The sequence below is a fragment of the Gaeumannomyces tritici genome (genome assembly GCF_000145635.1).
Source record: "Gaeumannomyces tritici R3-111a-1 unplaced genomic scaffold supercont2.5, whole genome shotgun sequence".
Classification (NCBI taxonomy): Eukaryota; Fungi; Ascomycota; class Sordariomycetes; order Magnaporthales; family Magnaporthaceae; genus Gaeumannomyces; species Gaeumannomyces tritici.
In genome coordinates this window covers 1,746,484-1,759,043 of record NW_008804549.1, presented here as the reverse complement: position 1 = coordinate 1,759,043, position 12,560 = coordinate 1,746,484, and the positions used below count along the sequence as shown (strand labels likewise).

General features: G+C 58.0%; 7 protein-coding genes across 8 annotated transcripts; 4 read left to right on the top strand and 3 right to left on the bottom strand.

Annotated features, from left to right (window-relative positions):
* Positions 1-1,225: 1,225 nt before the first annotated feature.
* On the top strand, positions 1,226-2,465 carry GGTG_09578 (DNA-directed RNA polymerase I and III polypeptide). The gene is made up of 4 exons (XM_009227430.1): positions 1,226-1,592; positions 1,661-1,752; positions 1,819-1,895; positions 1,959-2,465. The coding sequence occupies exons 1-4, from the start codon at positions 1,416-1,418 to the stop codon at positions 2,084-2,086; spliced, it is 474 nt and encodes a 157-aa protein (XP_009225694.1). The 5' UTR covers positions 1,226-1,415; the 3' UTR covers positions 2,087-2,465.
* GGTG_09577 (NADH-ubiquinone oxidoreductase 14.8 kDa subunit) lies at positions 1,511-3,158 on the bottom strand. The gene is made up of 5 exons (XM_009227429.1): positions 3,011-3,158; positions 2,894-2,955; positions 2,601-2,747; positions 2,379-2,489; positions 1,511-2,308 (listed from the first exon to the last, which is right to left on the bottom strand). Exons 1-5 carry the CDS (start codon positions 3,051-3,053, stop codon positions 2,297-2,299), a joined length of 375 nt encoding a protein of 124 aa, XP_009225693.1. The 5' UTR covers positions 3,054-3,158; the 3' UTR covers positions 1,511-2,296.
* A 91-nt stretch (positions 3,159-3,249) lies between these two features.
* Positions 3,250-4,320, top strand: GGTG_09576 (cell cycle control protein cwf14). The gene is made up of 2 exons (XM_009227428.1): positions 3,250-3,843; positions 3,924-4,320. Exons 1-2 carry the CDS (start codon positions 3,541-3,543, stop codon positions 4,065-4,067), a joined length of 447 nt encoding a protein of 148 aa, XP_009225692.1. The 5' UTR covers positions 3,250-3,540; the 3' UTR covers positions 4,068-4,320.
* GGTG_09575 lies at positions 4,139-5,775 on the bottom strand (the record flags this gene model as incomplete). Of its 2 annotated transcripts, XM_009227427.1 has the most annotated exons (3): positions 5,363-5,775; positions 4,977-5,305; positions 4,139-4,846 (listed from the first exon to the last, which is right to left on the bottom strand). In XM_009227427.1, exons 2-3 carry the CDS (start codon positions 5,250-5,252, stop codon positions 4,382-4,384), a joined length of 741 nt encoding a protein of 246 aa, XP_009225691.1. In that variant the 5' UTR covers positions 5,253-5,305; positions 5,363-5,775. The 2 variants fall into 2 exon arrangements, with proteins under 2 accessions (XP_009225691.1, XP_009225690.1); XM_009227426.1 differs by having other exon boundaries at positions 4,382-4,846; positions 4,977-5,386.
* On the top strand, positions 5,456-6,052 carry GGTG_09574 (hypothetical protein). Its single transcript, XM_009227425.1, has one exon. The coding sequence runs from the start codon at positions 5,473-5,475 to the stop codon at positions 6,004-6,006; it is 534 nt and encodes a 177-aa protein (XP_009225689.1). The 5' UTR covers positions 5,456-5,472; the 3' UTR covers positions 6,007-6,052.
* Positions 6,053-6,647: 595 nt separating this feature from the next.
* On the top strand, positions 6,648-9,819 carry GGTG_09573 (hypothetical protein; the record flags this gene model as incomplete). The annotated part of the gene is made up of 4 exons (XM_009227424.1): positions 6,648-6,688; positions 6,859-6,972; positions 7,058-7,938; positions 8,006-9,819. 4 exons carry the CDS (start codon positions 6,648-6,650, stop codon positions 9,817-9,819), a joined length of 2,850 nt encoding a protein of 949 aa, XP_009225688.1.
* Positions 9,820-10,249: 430 nt separating this feature from the next.
* GGTG_09572 (adenosine kinase) lies at positions 10,250-12,558 on the bottom strand. Its single transcript, XM_009227423.1, has 3 exons — positions 11,926-12,558; positions 10,865-11,822; positions 10,250-10,505 (listed from the first exon to the last, which is right to left on the bottom strand). Exons 1-3 carry the CDS (start codon positions 12,278-12,280, stop codon positions 10,460-10,462), a joined length of 1,359 nt encoding a protein of 452 aa, XP_009225687.1. The 5' UTR covers positions 12,281-12,558; the 3' UTR covers positions 10,250-10,459.
* Between the last annotated feature and the right edge of the window lie 2 nt (positions 12,559-12,560).

Below are 12,560 nucleotides of genomic sequence, written 5' to 3'. Positions count from 1 at the left end.
TTTACTTCCTTGCTTATTACCGCCTTGTTCCCGCCTTGGCTAACCAAGTGGAGCCTTTGCAACGGCAGGGTCGAGAACCATCCGTGCCGTCATCTCCCCATGGCTTGAACCTTAACCTCCGAGAGACACCGGACCTGCCTTTGAAAGATCATGGTCAGACTTGCCTACCTCTGCCTAGGCTGGCAGACTGATCGACTGTGCGACTGGCTAGCAACCTGATGGTCAACAGCTTGGTCAACAGCTTCCTTGGAGGCTGATATCACTACACCTCCCAACAGGCACCGCAATTCCTTCCAGGCACTGGGCCTTGCGGCGGCCCCAAATAGGAGAAACGAAAACATGCACCTCGTCGCCTTGGCCGAGCTCTCCACACCGCCTCAACCTGTTCGATAAACATGGCGCAGTAAGCCGGCTCCTTCCGAGACGCCATGCACCTTCAAACATTAGCCCAGCGAACCTTGACCGAGCAAGTAAGAAGCCAGACTCTGCGTGACGCACCTTTACCACCGTGGCAGCTCCAACTTCAGCCCTGCGGCCCCGCTGCTCACCGTCCTCGTCCCTTTGGTCTACGGCACCGGCAAATCTGGGAGAATGCCGGCGAACTGGCAAATTTGCCTAGTGGGCGGAAGAATTTCCTGACGATATCTCCGCTTCTTACTACCTTGACGTAGACGATCTGGCCTATCAGGCAGTTATTCTGGGGAAGCATCCGTGCACCTGCGGCAACCCCACGGTGAGGCCAGCAGTTCGTCTACTGGATCTGGTTGCGTGACGTGATTCTATTCGCGTTTGATTGCTAATCCTCCATTTGCGGAGGGCGAGACGTTCCCCTCTGCCGCAGCCAGGATAGACGACCTGGCCAATCACGACATAATCTCGGGGGGTCTAAAACCGGACGTCTTGACGGAAGGGGTGCGCCAAGTCTTCTCGTGGTACCCCTTGTGTGCCGGCGCGGGGCCGTGTGCGGGAACATGTGGCAGCGGTGCGGCCTTCCCAGACATTGGGCGCTGGTTGCGTTCGGGCTGCAGGGGGTGTGGGATGGAATGGGAAAAGATGAAAAGCGAGGCGAGGGTGTGATCGAGGATGCCAATCTTTTGCGGGGAATTTCTCCCACTTGGAACCTCGAGCTGACATTTCCCCCACTAAAGTTAATATGTTTAGGTCGCTGGCGGGGCCTGATTGTTCGGGCCAGCATTGGTGGGACCAGCCAAGGCTCAATAGCGGCTTATGTCAGCGGAGACTGATTTTTTTTTTTTTTGCATCAGTCGGCATGCGCATACCTACCGCCGCTATGGCCCCCAGGGAGGCACGGGAAGGGCTAGAATTGGTTGTCGCGATTCGCATCTGGTCAGCCTTGCATTAAATTAAAACAGCAAAATCTCCTTTGCCGAAAAAGAAGGACAGGGCGTGTAAAAATGGCTCCCAGGACTAAAGGCCGTTCCGAGGCCTCACAGGCTAGCCAAGCAGAAGACGTGGACGCCCAGATGGAGGACGCACCCACGTCAGCCCAGCCCGACGCCGTCGATCAGGCCGGCGAGGACTTTGACGAACCAGAGGAGGAGGAAGAGGAAGAGGAGCAGCGCGTCAAGATGGTGAGGACCTAGCCCGGTGCCGCCCCCAAATCTCGAGCAGATGGGCTCTTTGGTTCTGACATGTGCAGCTCCCCGGCTCAACACCCACCGCGGCCTCGTTCGAGTTCCAGAAGGAGGGCCACACCCTGGGAAACGCGCTCAGGTACATAATCATGAAGAAGTAAGACCGGCCTTGGGCTCCCCGCCCTTCCGAGTCCGAACCCCCTGATATTGACGCCGCATCTAGTCCCGAGGTCGAGCTTTGTGCTTATGCCATCCCCCACCCCTCGGAACATAAGATGAACCTGAGGATCCAGACCTATGGTGAGTGAAAGTTCTCTGTCGGCTACCTCACGTGACTTCCAACGCGCTAAAACCCGCATCCAGATGGCACCACGGCGATTGAAGCGCTAGAGAAGGGGCTGAGAGACCTCCAGGACCTGTGCGATGTCGTTACCGATAAGTTTACAGTGGCTAAGGAGGAGTTTGCAGGCCAGATGCAAACAGATTCGTAATGAGCCTAGCCTAGAACTCGGCAACTTGTCTATCCCCGGATCCGAGTGTCAAAGAAAGGTCTTGGAGGCACGAGGGCAATGGAAAAAAGGACCATGGGAAAATTGGCGTTCTAAGGCGCAACTTTGGCGGAACTTTTTTGGTAAACTCGGTGGGATACCGGTATTTATGTACATACATAACGAGACCCTTTGTTTGGCGATGTGCCCCTTCTAGTTGCGACCCTGAACATGGCGTTAGCAACAAAACACGAGGGAAAGAATATCGAGGCCAGCCGCCGCAGCAAAGACTCACCTCGAGGAACCCCTCCATGAAGCTCTTTGGTAGCCTCTTGTCTCCCCTGAAGTTCTCGTCCTTGAAGTACGACATGATGTGGGTCGTCTGCTTCCAAAAGTTCATCGTCTCCTACAGATTGGTGGCGTTAGCGTCAAGAGCCCCCTTATTCCTCTGGACAGCGATGCGCTCCTCTCCTCAGGGGGGCTGGCGCAAAGCCTCGGGCTGCGTCTGGGTTCCTACCTGGTACTCCGCGTTGCTCTGAAACAGAAGGACATCCACCACGGGCAGCTTGTTGACGAATCTGTGCCGCTCAAACTCCTGTCGCATGCGTGTCCTGATGGCCGAGACGGGGTGTGTCACTGAGTACATGGTCTGGATCTCGGGGGCCTGGAGAGCGAGGGTATTAGCGGGGTGGGATTGCGCCTGTCGGAGGCAGAGTAGGCAGTCGAGGCGTGCAGGGCATTTCGGGTCGGCGGCCGGCAGGAGGCGGCATGGGCACGGCGGCGGGAGAGAGGGAGGAGGAATCAACGTACGGCTCGGAGCCACTCCCGGTATGACGCCAGGACCCTCCTCTTCGCCTCGGGCCAGTTGGCCGCTGGTCGGGCGCGTTAGCAGGTACTCAAAGATCGAAGGGGGCGGAGAACTCGTACATTGCGTCGTCTTGCGCGCAAACTGGGTCGGTGTAATGGCCATGGCGCCGGCTGAATTGGTGGTTCGAACTGCTCTCGGGAGCTGGGTATCTCAAGGGGCTTCACACCCGCGGTTGAAGCCAATCCGAGCTCCCATGAAGTTGAGGCCGCCATCACGTGAGGTCTTGGCAGACCCACTACCCGACTTCCCACGCGCGGCTGAGACCAACCGGCTTCTGACTCGCTCCGCAGCCTTCCCTACGTAGCCCGCCCTCCCACTTGCGGAAGTCCCGACCATCCATCATCCGCGCGTCTGGTTTCTGAAAATCGCACTCTGGACAACCTTGCCCGGCGCCCGCCACCGCTCTCCAACATATCTATCACGTCTTGGGTATCTATCTATCTTGTTATAGTCACTACCTTCTCGCAATACAACCAGCCTCGACAAGAGCTCGCCCACTCCATCGCTCCCCAACCGAACTCGCCCTCGGCTTGCGCCGACCTCGTCGCCCGGAAAATCCGTTGACCTAGCACCACCGAACCCCAGAATCATGCCCGCGATCAGGCACGCGTCCAAGCGTAAGCCCCCACCGGAGGGCTTCAGCGACATCGAGGATGACCTCCTCATCTTCAGCAACAAGATGAAGGATGCGCAGAACACGCCAACCGACAACGTTCCAAAGCACCAGGCGCAATGGCCCATCTTCCAAATATCTCACCAGAGGAGTCGCTACGTCTACGAGCTCTACTACGAGAAGGAGGCCATCTCCAAGAAGCTGTACGAGTGGCTTCTCAAGAACAACTACGCCGACCCTATGTTGATAGCCAAGTGGAAGAAGCAAGGTTACGAGAAGGTATGCTTCCCTGTTCCATTCACTCGATTGTCGGGATGGTGAAACGATGGCTGACATATCATGCTTTCTTCGTCATACAGCTTTGCTGCCTAAGATGCGTGCAGACGAAGGAGACCAACTTCAGCTCCACCTGCATCTGTCGTGTCCCGAAAGCGCAGATGAAGGAAGATAGGGATATCCAGTGCGTAAGCTGCGGCTGCCATGGGTGTGCTTCCAGCGACTGAGGAACGTTCCTTTCTCGTCGGGGGTTCCGCATGAATGACGCACAAGAAAAACCAACTGGGATCAGTTGGCTTGCCGTCGCCATCCACGCAGTGGCTACTGCATCATCGACTCGCGAATTGAAGTAGATAAAGAATGATGCTCCTGAGGCATCTGGATTCTCCATATTGGCGTACGTGTCGTGGACCTTCATGTTTTATCCAAACTCACTAGCTAATACCAGAGCCCTCAGAAGACTTTTTTCACCGTTTGCCACAGGTCGGTCTAGCCTGCAACACAGGCTGAACGACATGTATTGTGTGTGAGACCTGCAAGCTCAGTATGTTCGAGTGAATCCTCCTCTGCGACCCCCTCTCCCAAACGAGATGGATCGTGGCACAAGCTTCAGCGACGACATGCCGCTGGACAAGGAGTCCATCTCCATCTCCACATCCTTGCTGGGAGCTGAGTGTGCCACATGCGGCTCTGGGTCTTTTGCCCTGGTGTCGTCCTTGTTTACGCCGCTTTTGCGGGGCCTCTCCTTGCTGGCACCATCTGTGGTCTGCCCATCTCCTGCTTCTCTGGCTGCTGCGCTAGCCTTCGCTGCAGCATGTCTGGCCTCCTTGGACTGCGTTCTTCGATGCCCGCCCACGTCGCATAAAAGCGACTGTCTCCCGTCGATGCCGTACCTCGTCACATCGAAGAAGAAGTTTGGTGGATAAATGTGCTTATCGATCAAATGACGACGGCGCTTTGACGGATCTCTGCATTTGCGATCACAGTCTTCGACGAAGCACGAGTACTTTTTTGGTCTGTCAGCATGTGGTGCCCAAGCGTTGCGGCGCCCACTTTCGCTTTGTAGCGTAAGGCGCGTGCTCATAGAGGGAAAAGGGGCTCGGTGGGAGTGGTGGAGTGTTTTCACGGAAACGTACTGTGCGCTCGCCCTTATCTCTAAGTGCCGCCACGAAGGAGTCGTGGCACTCTTCGATATGGAGGCTCAGAATGTGATCCGAAGGGAAGTTCTTGTTGCATTCGTGGCAGCGATTCACGTGTTGCTTGTTGTAGTGGGCGTCGTATTCGTCAAAGGTGGTGAATGTGAGGATCTGTGGATGCAGAGTGCACCTCAGGGTGTTCGCCGCTGTCGATGCGCCGGTGCTAATCTCATTCCCGTCCAGACCCCTCATCTTGGGCACCGGTTCCGGACCCATCTCGTAGGCGGGCGGGGAGGCTATGCCCTCTGGCGACGAGGCCGGAGACTCTTCTTCGGGCTCACGTGAGCGTTTCATTCTCCCCTGGCTGGGGTGGAGGGAGCACTGACGAAGTTCAAGAGTTTGAAAGGGGTAAATTACCGACGAGCGGCTCTTGCTGGTTGTCTGGCCGGTCTACTTCTGGACGCCGACACCGATAGTGGCTGGCAAGTAGCAGCACATGCAGAGGACAACGGCCCTGGTCCCGGTCCTGTATGCCTTCGCTTTGATGCTTCTGTTCTCTCGGCTGGCGCTCTTGGCCGGCGGCCGGTTCTGTGCTCCGACTCCGTGCGCACCGACGGAAACGACCCAAGGTGGGCCCGGGCGGGGGACGGTTGTGGGCGTGGGTGCGGCGGCGGCGCTGGTCAGGGAGCTGGCCTGTCGAGAAGATGCTCACTGCTTCGCCCGTCTTTCACACTCTCTGACGACCTTCCCGGCGGTTCCAGACACGAGCGAGGTGCAACAAAGCTGCGCTTTGTCGGTCAGAGCCAGAGAGGGCAGCGGCACGGCGGGTGGGGGAGCTCCATCTCTCGCCCAATCCGTCTGCCCGTGCCGTCCAGCCAGCCCGTCGCTGTGGGTCAGGCGTGCTCATGGACTGCAGCCGTGGTTCAAATGGCTGTCAATGTGGGGGAACCCTGGAAAGCCAGAGCACAGTCACGCAGCACGGGCCACCAGCCCAGCAAATCTCACACGGTTATTGGCTTACGCCTCGTGATTTTGATTTGCGCCCATCTCGCGCCGCCCTCACTCGTCCAGCTCATTGACTGCCCTGCGTCGACCTCCATCTCTGGCCGGTTCCGTCACCAGCCTTGTAAATAGCTTCAATCCTCGGGCACTCTGCACCAGCACCAAACGGTTTGCTGCTGGCACTTCACTGTCTGCTGCCGCAGCCCCGAATCTTCTTCCCTGGCTCCGACTATATCAGCCTCCGAGCTCGCCTGCCGCAAGTCTCGTTCTGCTGCCAAATGTTCACGCCAGGAACGGTCCTGGCTCACCATCAGAAGAAGAGTTCAGGCTGCGCAGCGACCGCCGCCGCTCCCGCAACCGCACCGCCGCCCACCCAAATCCTGGCCAACCTTGCAGGACACGGCTGCCACTCAAGTTATGGACTGGGTGCAGCTTCTCGTTCCGCGGTTGGTTTTTCTCAGGCGTAGCGCTTGACTTGCTTTACAAAAGCTCAAGGTCGCCGTCCCCACCAAGCCGCCGCCTCTGATATAGCGGGCACCCCCCTCCATCGCCACCTCGCGACTGCCTGTGTCTTGCATCGCCCCCGTCGCACAACGGCCGCCGACCGCGACCGCAAGCAATCAGTCGAGCAATCGAGGCTGCGATTGCGACAAGGCACTTTCGGGCATCATGGCGACAGCGGCTGCCCCGTCGGTAGCCGAAATCTGGAAGTATGCGCAGCACAAAATCACCTCACCCTCACCACCACCCTCTCACCCTCCTCTCAGGTCAACCTCGCATTGCACTCAGACAGGTTTCATTTTCTCCACCCACAACCAGACTTGGAACCATCTACACTAAATCCTCAGAAATGAGTAGCCTCAATACTGACAACTTCTAGGGAGGCTCTGAGATATCGGCGCATTTTGGACAAAAAGGCCGAGGCGCTCCACAAGACCGTCGGCAACGGAAACGAAAATGCCTACTTCGGCACGCTGGACGAGGCGCTCAGCGCGTAAGTATTTACTGCTTTCTTGCCTGTCCTCTTTCTTTCCTCTGTCGCCGTCTCTCTTGTCGCATCAGGCGTTAATGTGCCCCAGTTTCCGCCTCGGGAGTGTGGCCACCGTCTTCAACGACTTCAACTTTGCCACCGAGAAAAAGGTGGACAAGCAGCTCTGGCAGGCCCATGCCCTGATCAACAACAAGTACCGCAGCGTGCTCGCTGTCCTGGGCTCCAAGACGGATCCCAAGGTGGTGCTCCACCGCCAGGTAGAGAGGAAGTATGGCAAGTTTTTGCGCACGTCGCAGTCCTTTTACAAGGGCTACCTGCAACGCCTCTCGAAGCGCTATCCGATCCCCGAGCTGGAGCGGGTAGCGCACTCGATCAAGACGGAGGATGCCGCGCAGGTCGAGGTTGCTCCTGATCGCGATGCCGATATCAACGCCAAGGTGCTTGTGTCCTGTCACGCGACGCTGCTCCACCTTGGCGACCTGTCTCGATACCGCGGACAAGTCGAGCGCAAGACGCATACCTTTGACAAACCCCTGGCCTACTACAGCCTGGCCAACGACCTCATTCCCAACTCGGGATATGGTCACCATCAGATGGCCGTCGTCTTCCTTGGCGAGAAAGACAAAGACCTCGCCGCTGTCTATCATCTTTACAGGGCGTTGGCCGTCCAGGAACCTCACCCAAACGCGCTGCAGAATCTGGAGGTGGAGTTTAAGAAGCTCCGGCCTTCCAGCCCTCCGCGCGGGCGCAATGCATCTCTGGATCCTCAGGTCACTCTTGCCACGTGGTTTGTCAAACTGCAGGCCATATTCTACACCGGGGAGACGCTGCCTCAACAGGCCGAGCTCGAAGGAGAGGTCGCGCACCGGATGCAGATGCTTCTTGTTACCAAGGACAGTAACGAAGTGCTCATGATGATGACGCTCACCAACATCACGGCATATTATATTGCCCGTCAGCGCGCCGAGAGTAAGCACCCCAACATTCAATCACGAGCCCTTTCTGATAAACTTGTGCTAACATGTGCGTCACAAAGAGAAATGGTCTGTTGAGCTGTCCCAGTCGTGCCAGTTCATGCTCAGCTTCAACATCCGCATGATCCTGGCCGTGAGCCGAGTTGTCATGAAGGAGATCAAGGGCGCGCTCGAGGCCATGCCGGGTGAGGAACCGGAGTCTGCGTCCGCATCTACTAAAGAGACAGACCGCTTCCTTGCCGTCATGACTACGGGAGTGCCTATTCTCCGTATATTCATGATCTGGATTTGTCTGCATCGCGCCGACCTCGTCAAATATGCAGACCATCTCCCACATCTTGTCGAGGCACACGCGTCACTCGCCGAGACCATCTCGCTTCTTATCGAAGCCTTCCGCGACGAGGACCTCGGTATATCGACCGCCGAATACCTCCTCCGGGAGGACATTGAGACCATTGGCTTCGAGCCACTCAGGAACGAAGCTGCCCCGTTCGTCTGCCGAGCGATGCATTATACCCTGGATGGCAAACAGAAGCAACGGCTGGAGAGCGACATCTCCAAGAAGCTGCAGGACAACGTCGAAACCCTGTCGAGGATCAACGACATCATAAACTGCGGATACTTTCTAGCCACAGACCCCAACTACCCTCTGCAGCTCACACAGACGCAGAAAGGTTCAAAGGTCCTGACCACGTTGACCGTCGCGGTTGGGGGCGGCAATGACAGTCACGTCCAGGGTTCGAAGAGAGGCACCATTGCGACCTTTGCGACACAACCCGTCACCCCACAGAAGCCCTCAGCACCGACGACTCCTGCTCTCCATCAGGCCGTGAGAGACAGCCCTAAGCAAGAGGTTGAAATGGCCAACACGAACGTGCCAATGCAGGAGTCTTGCCTAGCTGTGGAAGCAGAGGAGTCGACAGCTGTAGATTTTGGCGTCGATGGAGAGACTCTTGATCGTGTCAATGAGTTCCTCATGCCGCCCGAGGTGGGCTCGCCCAAAAGCCCAGTGATGGACGAGACTTCATATGGAATGCACTCGACAACAGCGAACGAGATCTTCGGCGCCCTCGAGCCGCCGGCTACAACACCGACGTCAGCCAGCAAGAAAGCCTTCCCCGGCCTGCCGTGGGATCTCATCTACACGCCAACACCCCTTCGGACTAGTGGCAACGCTGCGGCGGGGTCGCCCATCCTGGCCCCTCCCATCGTTGATTTCGGCCAGCAGTATCCCTCGGCGATTGCTGTGAGCCCGTCGGAGCAGGTTCCCATGGCAGCAGGTCTGGGCGCCCCCGTCAGACAGGCGCAACAGGCCCTCAGGAACCAGGTGCCAAGTCGGCAGCAGTCCATCACGGAACCGGGAAGGCATGAGATGTATGACCACGAGCGGATGGAGGAGGTAGCTAAGGCCGCAACCTGGAAGGTTGACCAGCGGCACCACCAGACCCTCGTCCCGACGCCGAGGATCCCAGCCTCCAACTCTCTCCAGTCCCTTTCATCGCTCTCTAGCCACAGTCCCGCCGGCGCGACGCGGCAACATCGCTCGTCCAGCTACACGGCCACTCCATTCTTTCAGTCATCGAACTTTTCCCCCGGCCCGTCTGGTCTCCCGCCAATCAACAGCCCGTGGGGTCTTCCACCGGCTGCTCGGGTCGCCCATGTCAGCCAGAATAATCGGACGCCCACTGCGCCCAAGTGGACAGAGAGCAGCATTTGGGGATCAGAGCCTGTCGGATCGAACGGACAGGCACAGTCACAGGCATTTTACGGCTCAATGAAGCCGTCGGAGGATCCGTCCAGCACATTTGAGCAGGATCCGACTTTGCTGCAGGCCATGGCCAACCAAACCACAGCACAAGCGGCTGGCAAGCTTTAGGGGGGTCGCCAGCGACCCGTGCTGGGGCTTCATTTTCTCAACGCCGACACAATATGGTCGGCAAAGTGGTAACCGCCTGCGAGCCATTCGATGAGCACCCATGTGGTGGCAAGTCTCGTCTTCGGCGCAGCCACCTCGTCACCGATAACCAGTGCTTCTGGTCCAGCGGTGTTTCTTGCAGCGCCCGCATAGGCCGCACCAGCGCCACGGCCTTTCAACGCCTGCCACTCGCGATGCTTAATTTTTCAGCTCAAGTTGCTGAAACTCATGGGGCCCTCGGTTGCCCGCGGCCATCTTCTGAGCCCGCTCTGTGGACCCAGGCTTGTCACAGACTGTCTGCCGAGCATGAGGGACAGAAGATCTAAGATCGCTGCCACGATGCTTCGACACCCATCTGCATTCCACTTTTTTCACACTCTGGAAACACAAATGGTGTTCAGGCGCGAAACTGCGCGTCATCGATGCTTTCTCGCTATTCTCTAAGTTGAATTTGGTTTGGCCTGACGGACGCCACCAGCTCTCAAAGTATCTGGTACTATTTTTGTTGTTGAAACCTGGAATGCCCTTTATTTTCCCCCATTTCCTTACCCGCAACGCCTGACTTGACCTGACGAATGGTGAAAGATCCGTTTCTGGGAATCTAGTTTGACGATGTGGGCTGGTAGGTCTGCTTGGGGAAGGGGTATCTGTTGTCAATGTTAGCCTTATTTCCTTTACCGCCGTTCGTCCCTCCCTTCTTGCGCAGCGTATGAAAAGTCCGTTGGGAACTGGCGGCCCGAAACCCCCAATGGTGGATGGTATGGGGGGTACTAGTTTATAAGATGATGCCAAGGTCTCCCTGGCAGTGGAACTTGGCGGAGACAAAAGGCAGGCCGGCAGGTTGACAAGCGGATAACGCAAATACAGAGAGAGACACGAATAGGACCTTTTCCGAATAGAGACGAATAGGAACTTTCCGAAAAGAGATATGAATCGGATCTTTCCGAGGAAAAACATGAATAGGATCTTTGCCGAAAAAAAGAAAAAAGAAACAAGGTCAACGTACGAAGGTCCCAGCTCCTGGATGCTCAGACGGGCAAGCCACTGGCCCATGTCGATGGCGGCCTCGAGGGGCTTGCCGTCAACGATGCCGGCGCAGAAGCCGCCGGCGAAGGCGTCGCCGGCGCCGTTGGTGTCGTTGATCTGCTCCTTGGCGATGGCGTGGACGGGGAACTCCTTGACCTCGTCCTCGCCCTGGACGGCGACGAGAGTGGGCTCGGTGCCCTGGGTGACGATGGCGACGCGCTTGCGCTTGGCGTTCTCCTTTGGCAGGTTGGCCATGGCCTTGGCGATGGCCCTCAGGTCCGTCTTGTCGGCGAAGCCGTGCGACTCGGCAAAGGCGGCGGCCTCGGTCTCGTTGCCGATGACGTAGTCGGTGTAGGGCATGGTGGCGTCGAGCGGGTCCTTGAAGAACTGGGCGATGAAGGGGGCCGAGAGCGAGAGGATGAAGGGCCGATCGTTCTTGGCGGCCTGGCGGCACAGCTCCATGATGGCGTCGGGGCAGACGGTGAAGTGGTAGCCGCCGACGTAGTACACCTCCGCGTCCTCGACGAGGGCCCAGACCTCGGGCCGCCTGAGGTGCTCGACGTCGTAGTGGTTCGCGGCGCCCAGGTCGGTGCACATGGAGCGGTTGTGACCCGTGATGACGACGCCGCATCGGCCGGTGCTGACCTTGGGGTCAACGCGGTACTCGACGCGCAGGCCGGCCTGGCGCACGGCGTCGCGCAGGATGGCGGCGTACTTGTCGTCGCCAACGCCACCCGCGTAGGCGACGCTGTTGGGCGGCAGCATGTACTGGGCGCCGCGTGCCGTGTTCTGGGCCGCCCCGCCCGCGATCAGCTTGGCGTCGTAGTTGTTGAGCAGGTCCTCGTAGATGCCCAGGTGCTTCTCCTCGGCCAGGATGGCGTCGTTGGCCTTGAGTCCGTACTTGTTGAGGAGGGCCTCGTCGCCCGAGGCCTGGATGTCTGTTTTAGGGGGGGAGCGTTGTCAGTTTGCTGGGCTACGTCGGTACACACGTAGGCTTCTTCCAAAGCCAACCATTGGACACGTCGTCGAGGAGAGACGTACCCAGAAGAGGGTTCTCCAGGCAAAAGAGCCTGTAATCCTTGGTAGACGACATTGTGCTTAGTGTACGGTGGTTTCTAGTGGTGGTAGTTGTGGCGGCGGCTGTTGCGAGACGACCGAGTTTGGACCTTGAATCGGCGGCGACGGCGGGGTACTTGAGGTCGGTCGAGGTGGGATATTTCCTGCGGGCCGCGTCCAGGTCCAAGCTCCTGGTGGGGCTCTGGCGGGCCGCTGCTGATGCTCGGAGTGTGTGGAATGCCGCTGCCACCGCTGCTCCTCCTCCTCGGGGTGCCCCTGACAGGCGGACGGCTCTCAGCGACGCAGACCCTAGTCGGGCAAGGTTCTGGGGCTTGACCATTGTTTGGGGATTGCCGAGTATTTGCCTCTCTTTGTCGTCTTGCTTTGCTCCCTGTCCTGGGAGGGGTATGAAGCTGTCCAGTACACAGTAGACGACAGATGGTCCCAGGCAATGTGGTGCCAGGCCCGTGGTCTTTATGGATGCTCTCGAATCTCTCTCGGCTAGGGACGCAGGCTAGCCAGGGTCGTCCCCTCCACTCCGCCGGCTTGTCTTTGAGCAATCGTACGACGTCACGGACCAGCCCCGAGAATCACCTTACCATGCATCCACACCTTTTCAA

Coding starts and splice junctions, on each gene's coding strand:
- GGTG_09577 (XM_009227429.1), bottom strand. CDS start 3,053: ATGGCCATTACACCGACCCAGTTTGCGCGCAAGACGACGCAAT. Junction 2,748..2,893: donor ACCGGGAGTGGCTCCGAGCC/GTACGTTGATTC, acceptor CTCGCTCTCCAG/GCCCCCGAGATCCAGACCAT. Junction 2,490..2,600: donor AGAGCAACGCGGAGTACCAG/GTAGGAACCCAG, acceptor ACCAATCTGTAG/GAGACGATGAACTTTTGGAA.
- GGTG_09572 (XM_009227423.1), bottom strand. CDS start 12,280: ATGGTCAAGCCCCAGAACCTTGCCCGACTAGGGTCTGCGTCGCTGAGA. Junction 11,823..11,925: donor CCTGGAGAACCCTCTTCTGG/GTACGTCTCTCC, acceptor CCCCTAAAACAG/ACATCCAGGCCTCGGGCGAC. Junction 10,506..10,864: donor ATCCAGGAGCTGGGACCTTC/GTACGTTGACCT, acceptor CATTGACAACAG/ATACCCCTTCCCCAAGCAGA.
- GGTG_09574 (XM_009227425.1), top strand. CDS start 5,473: ATGCAGAGGACAACGGCCCTGGTCCCGGTCCTGTATGCCTTCGCTTTG.
- GGTG_09576 (XM_009227428.1), top strand. CDS start 3,541: ATGCCCGCGATCAGGCACGCGTCCAAGCGTAAGCCCCCACCGGAGGGC. Junction 3,844..3,923: donor AGAAGCAAGGTTACGAGAAG/GTATGCTTCCCT, acceptor TTCGTCATACAG/CTTTGCTGCCTAAGATGCGT.
- GGTG_09578 (XM_009227430.1), top strand. CDS start 1,416: ATGGCTCCCAGGACTAAAGGCCGTTCCGAGGCCTCACAGGCTAGCCAA. Junction 1,593..1,660: donor AGGAGCAGCGCGTCAAGATG/GTGAGGACCTAG, acceptor TGACATGTGCAG/CTCCCCGGCTCAACACCCAC. Junction 1,753..1,818: donor AGGTACATAATCATGAAGAA/GTAAGACCGGCC, acceptor CGCCGCATCTAG/TCCCGAGGTCGAGCTTTGTG.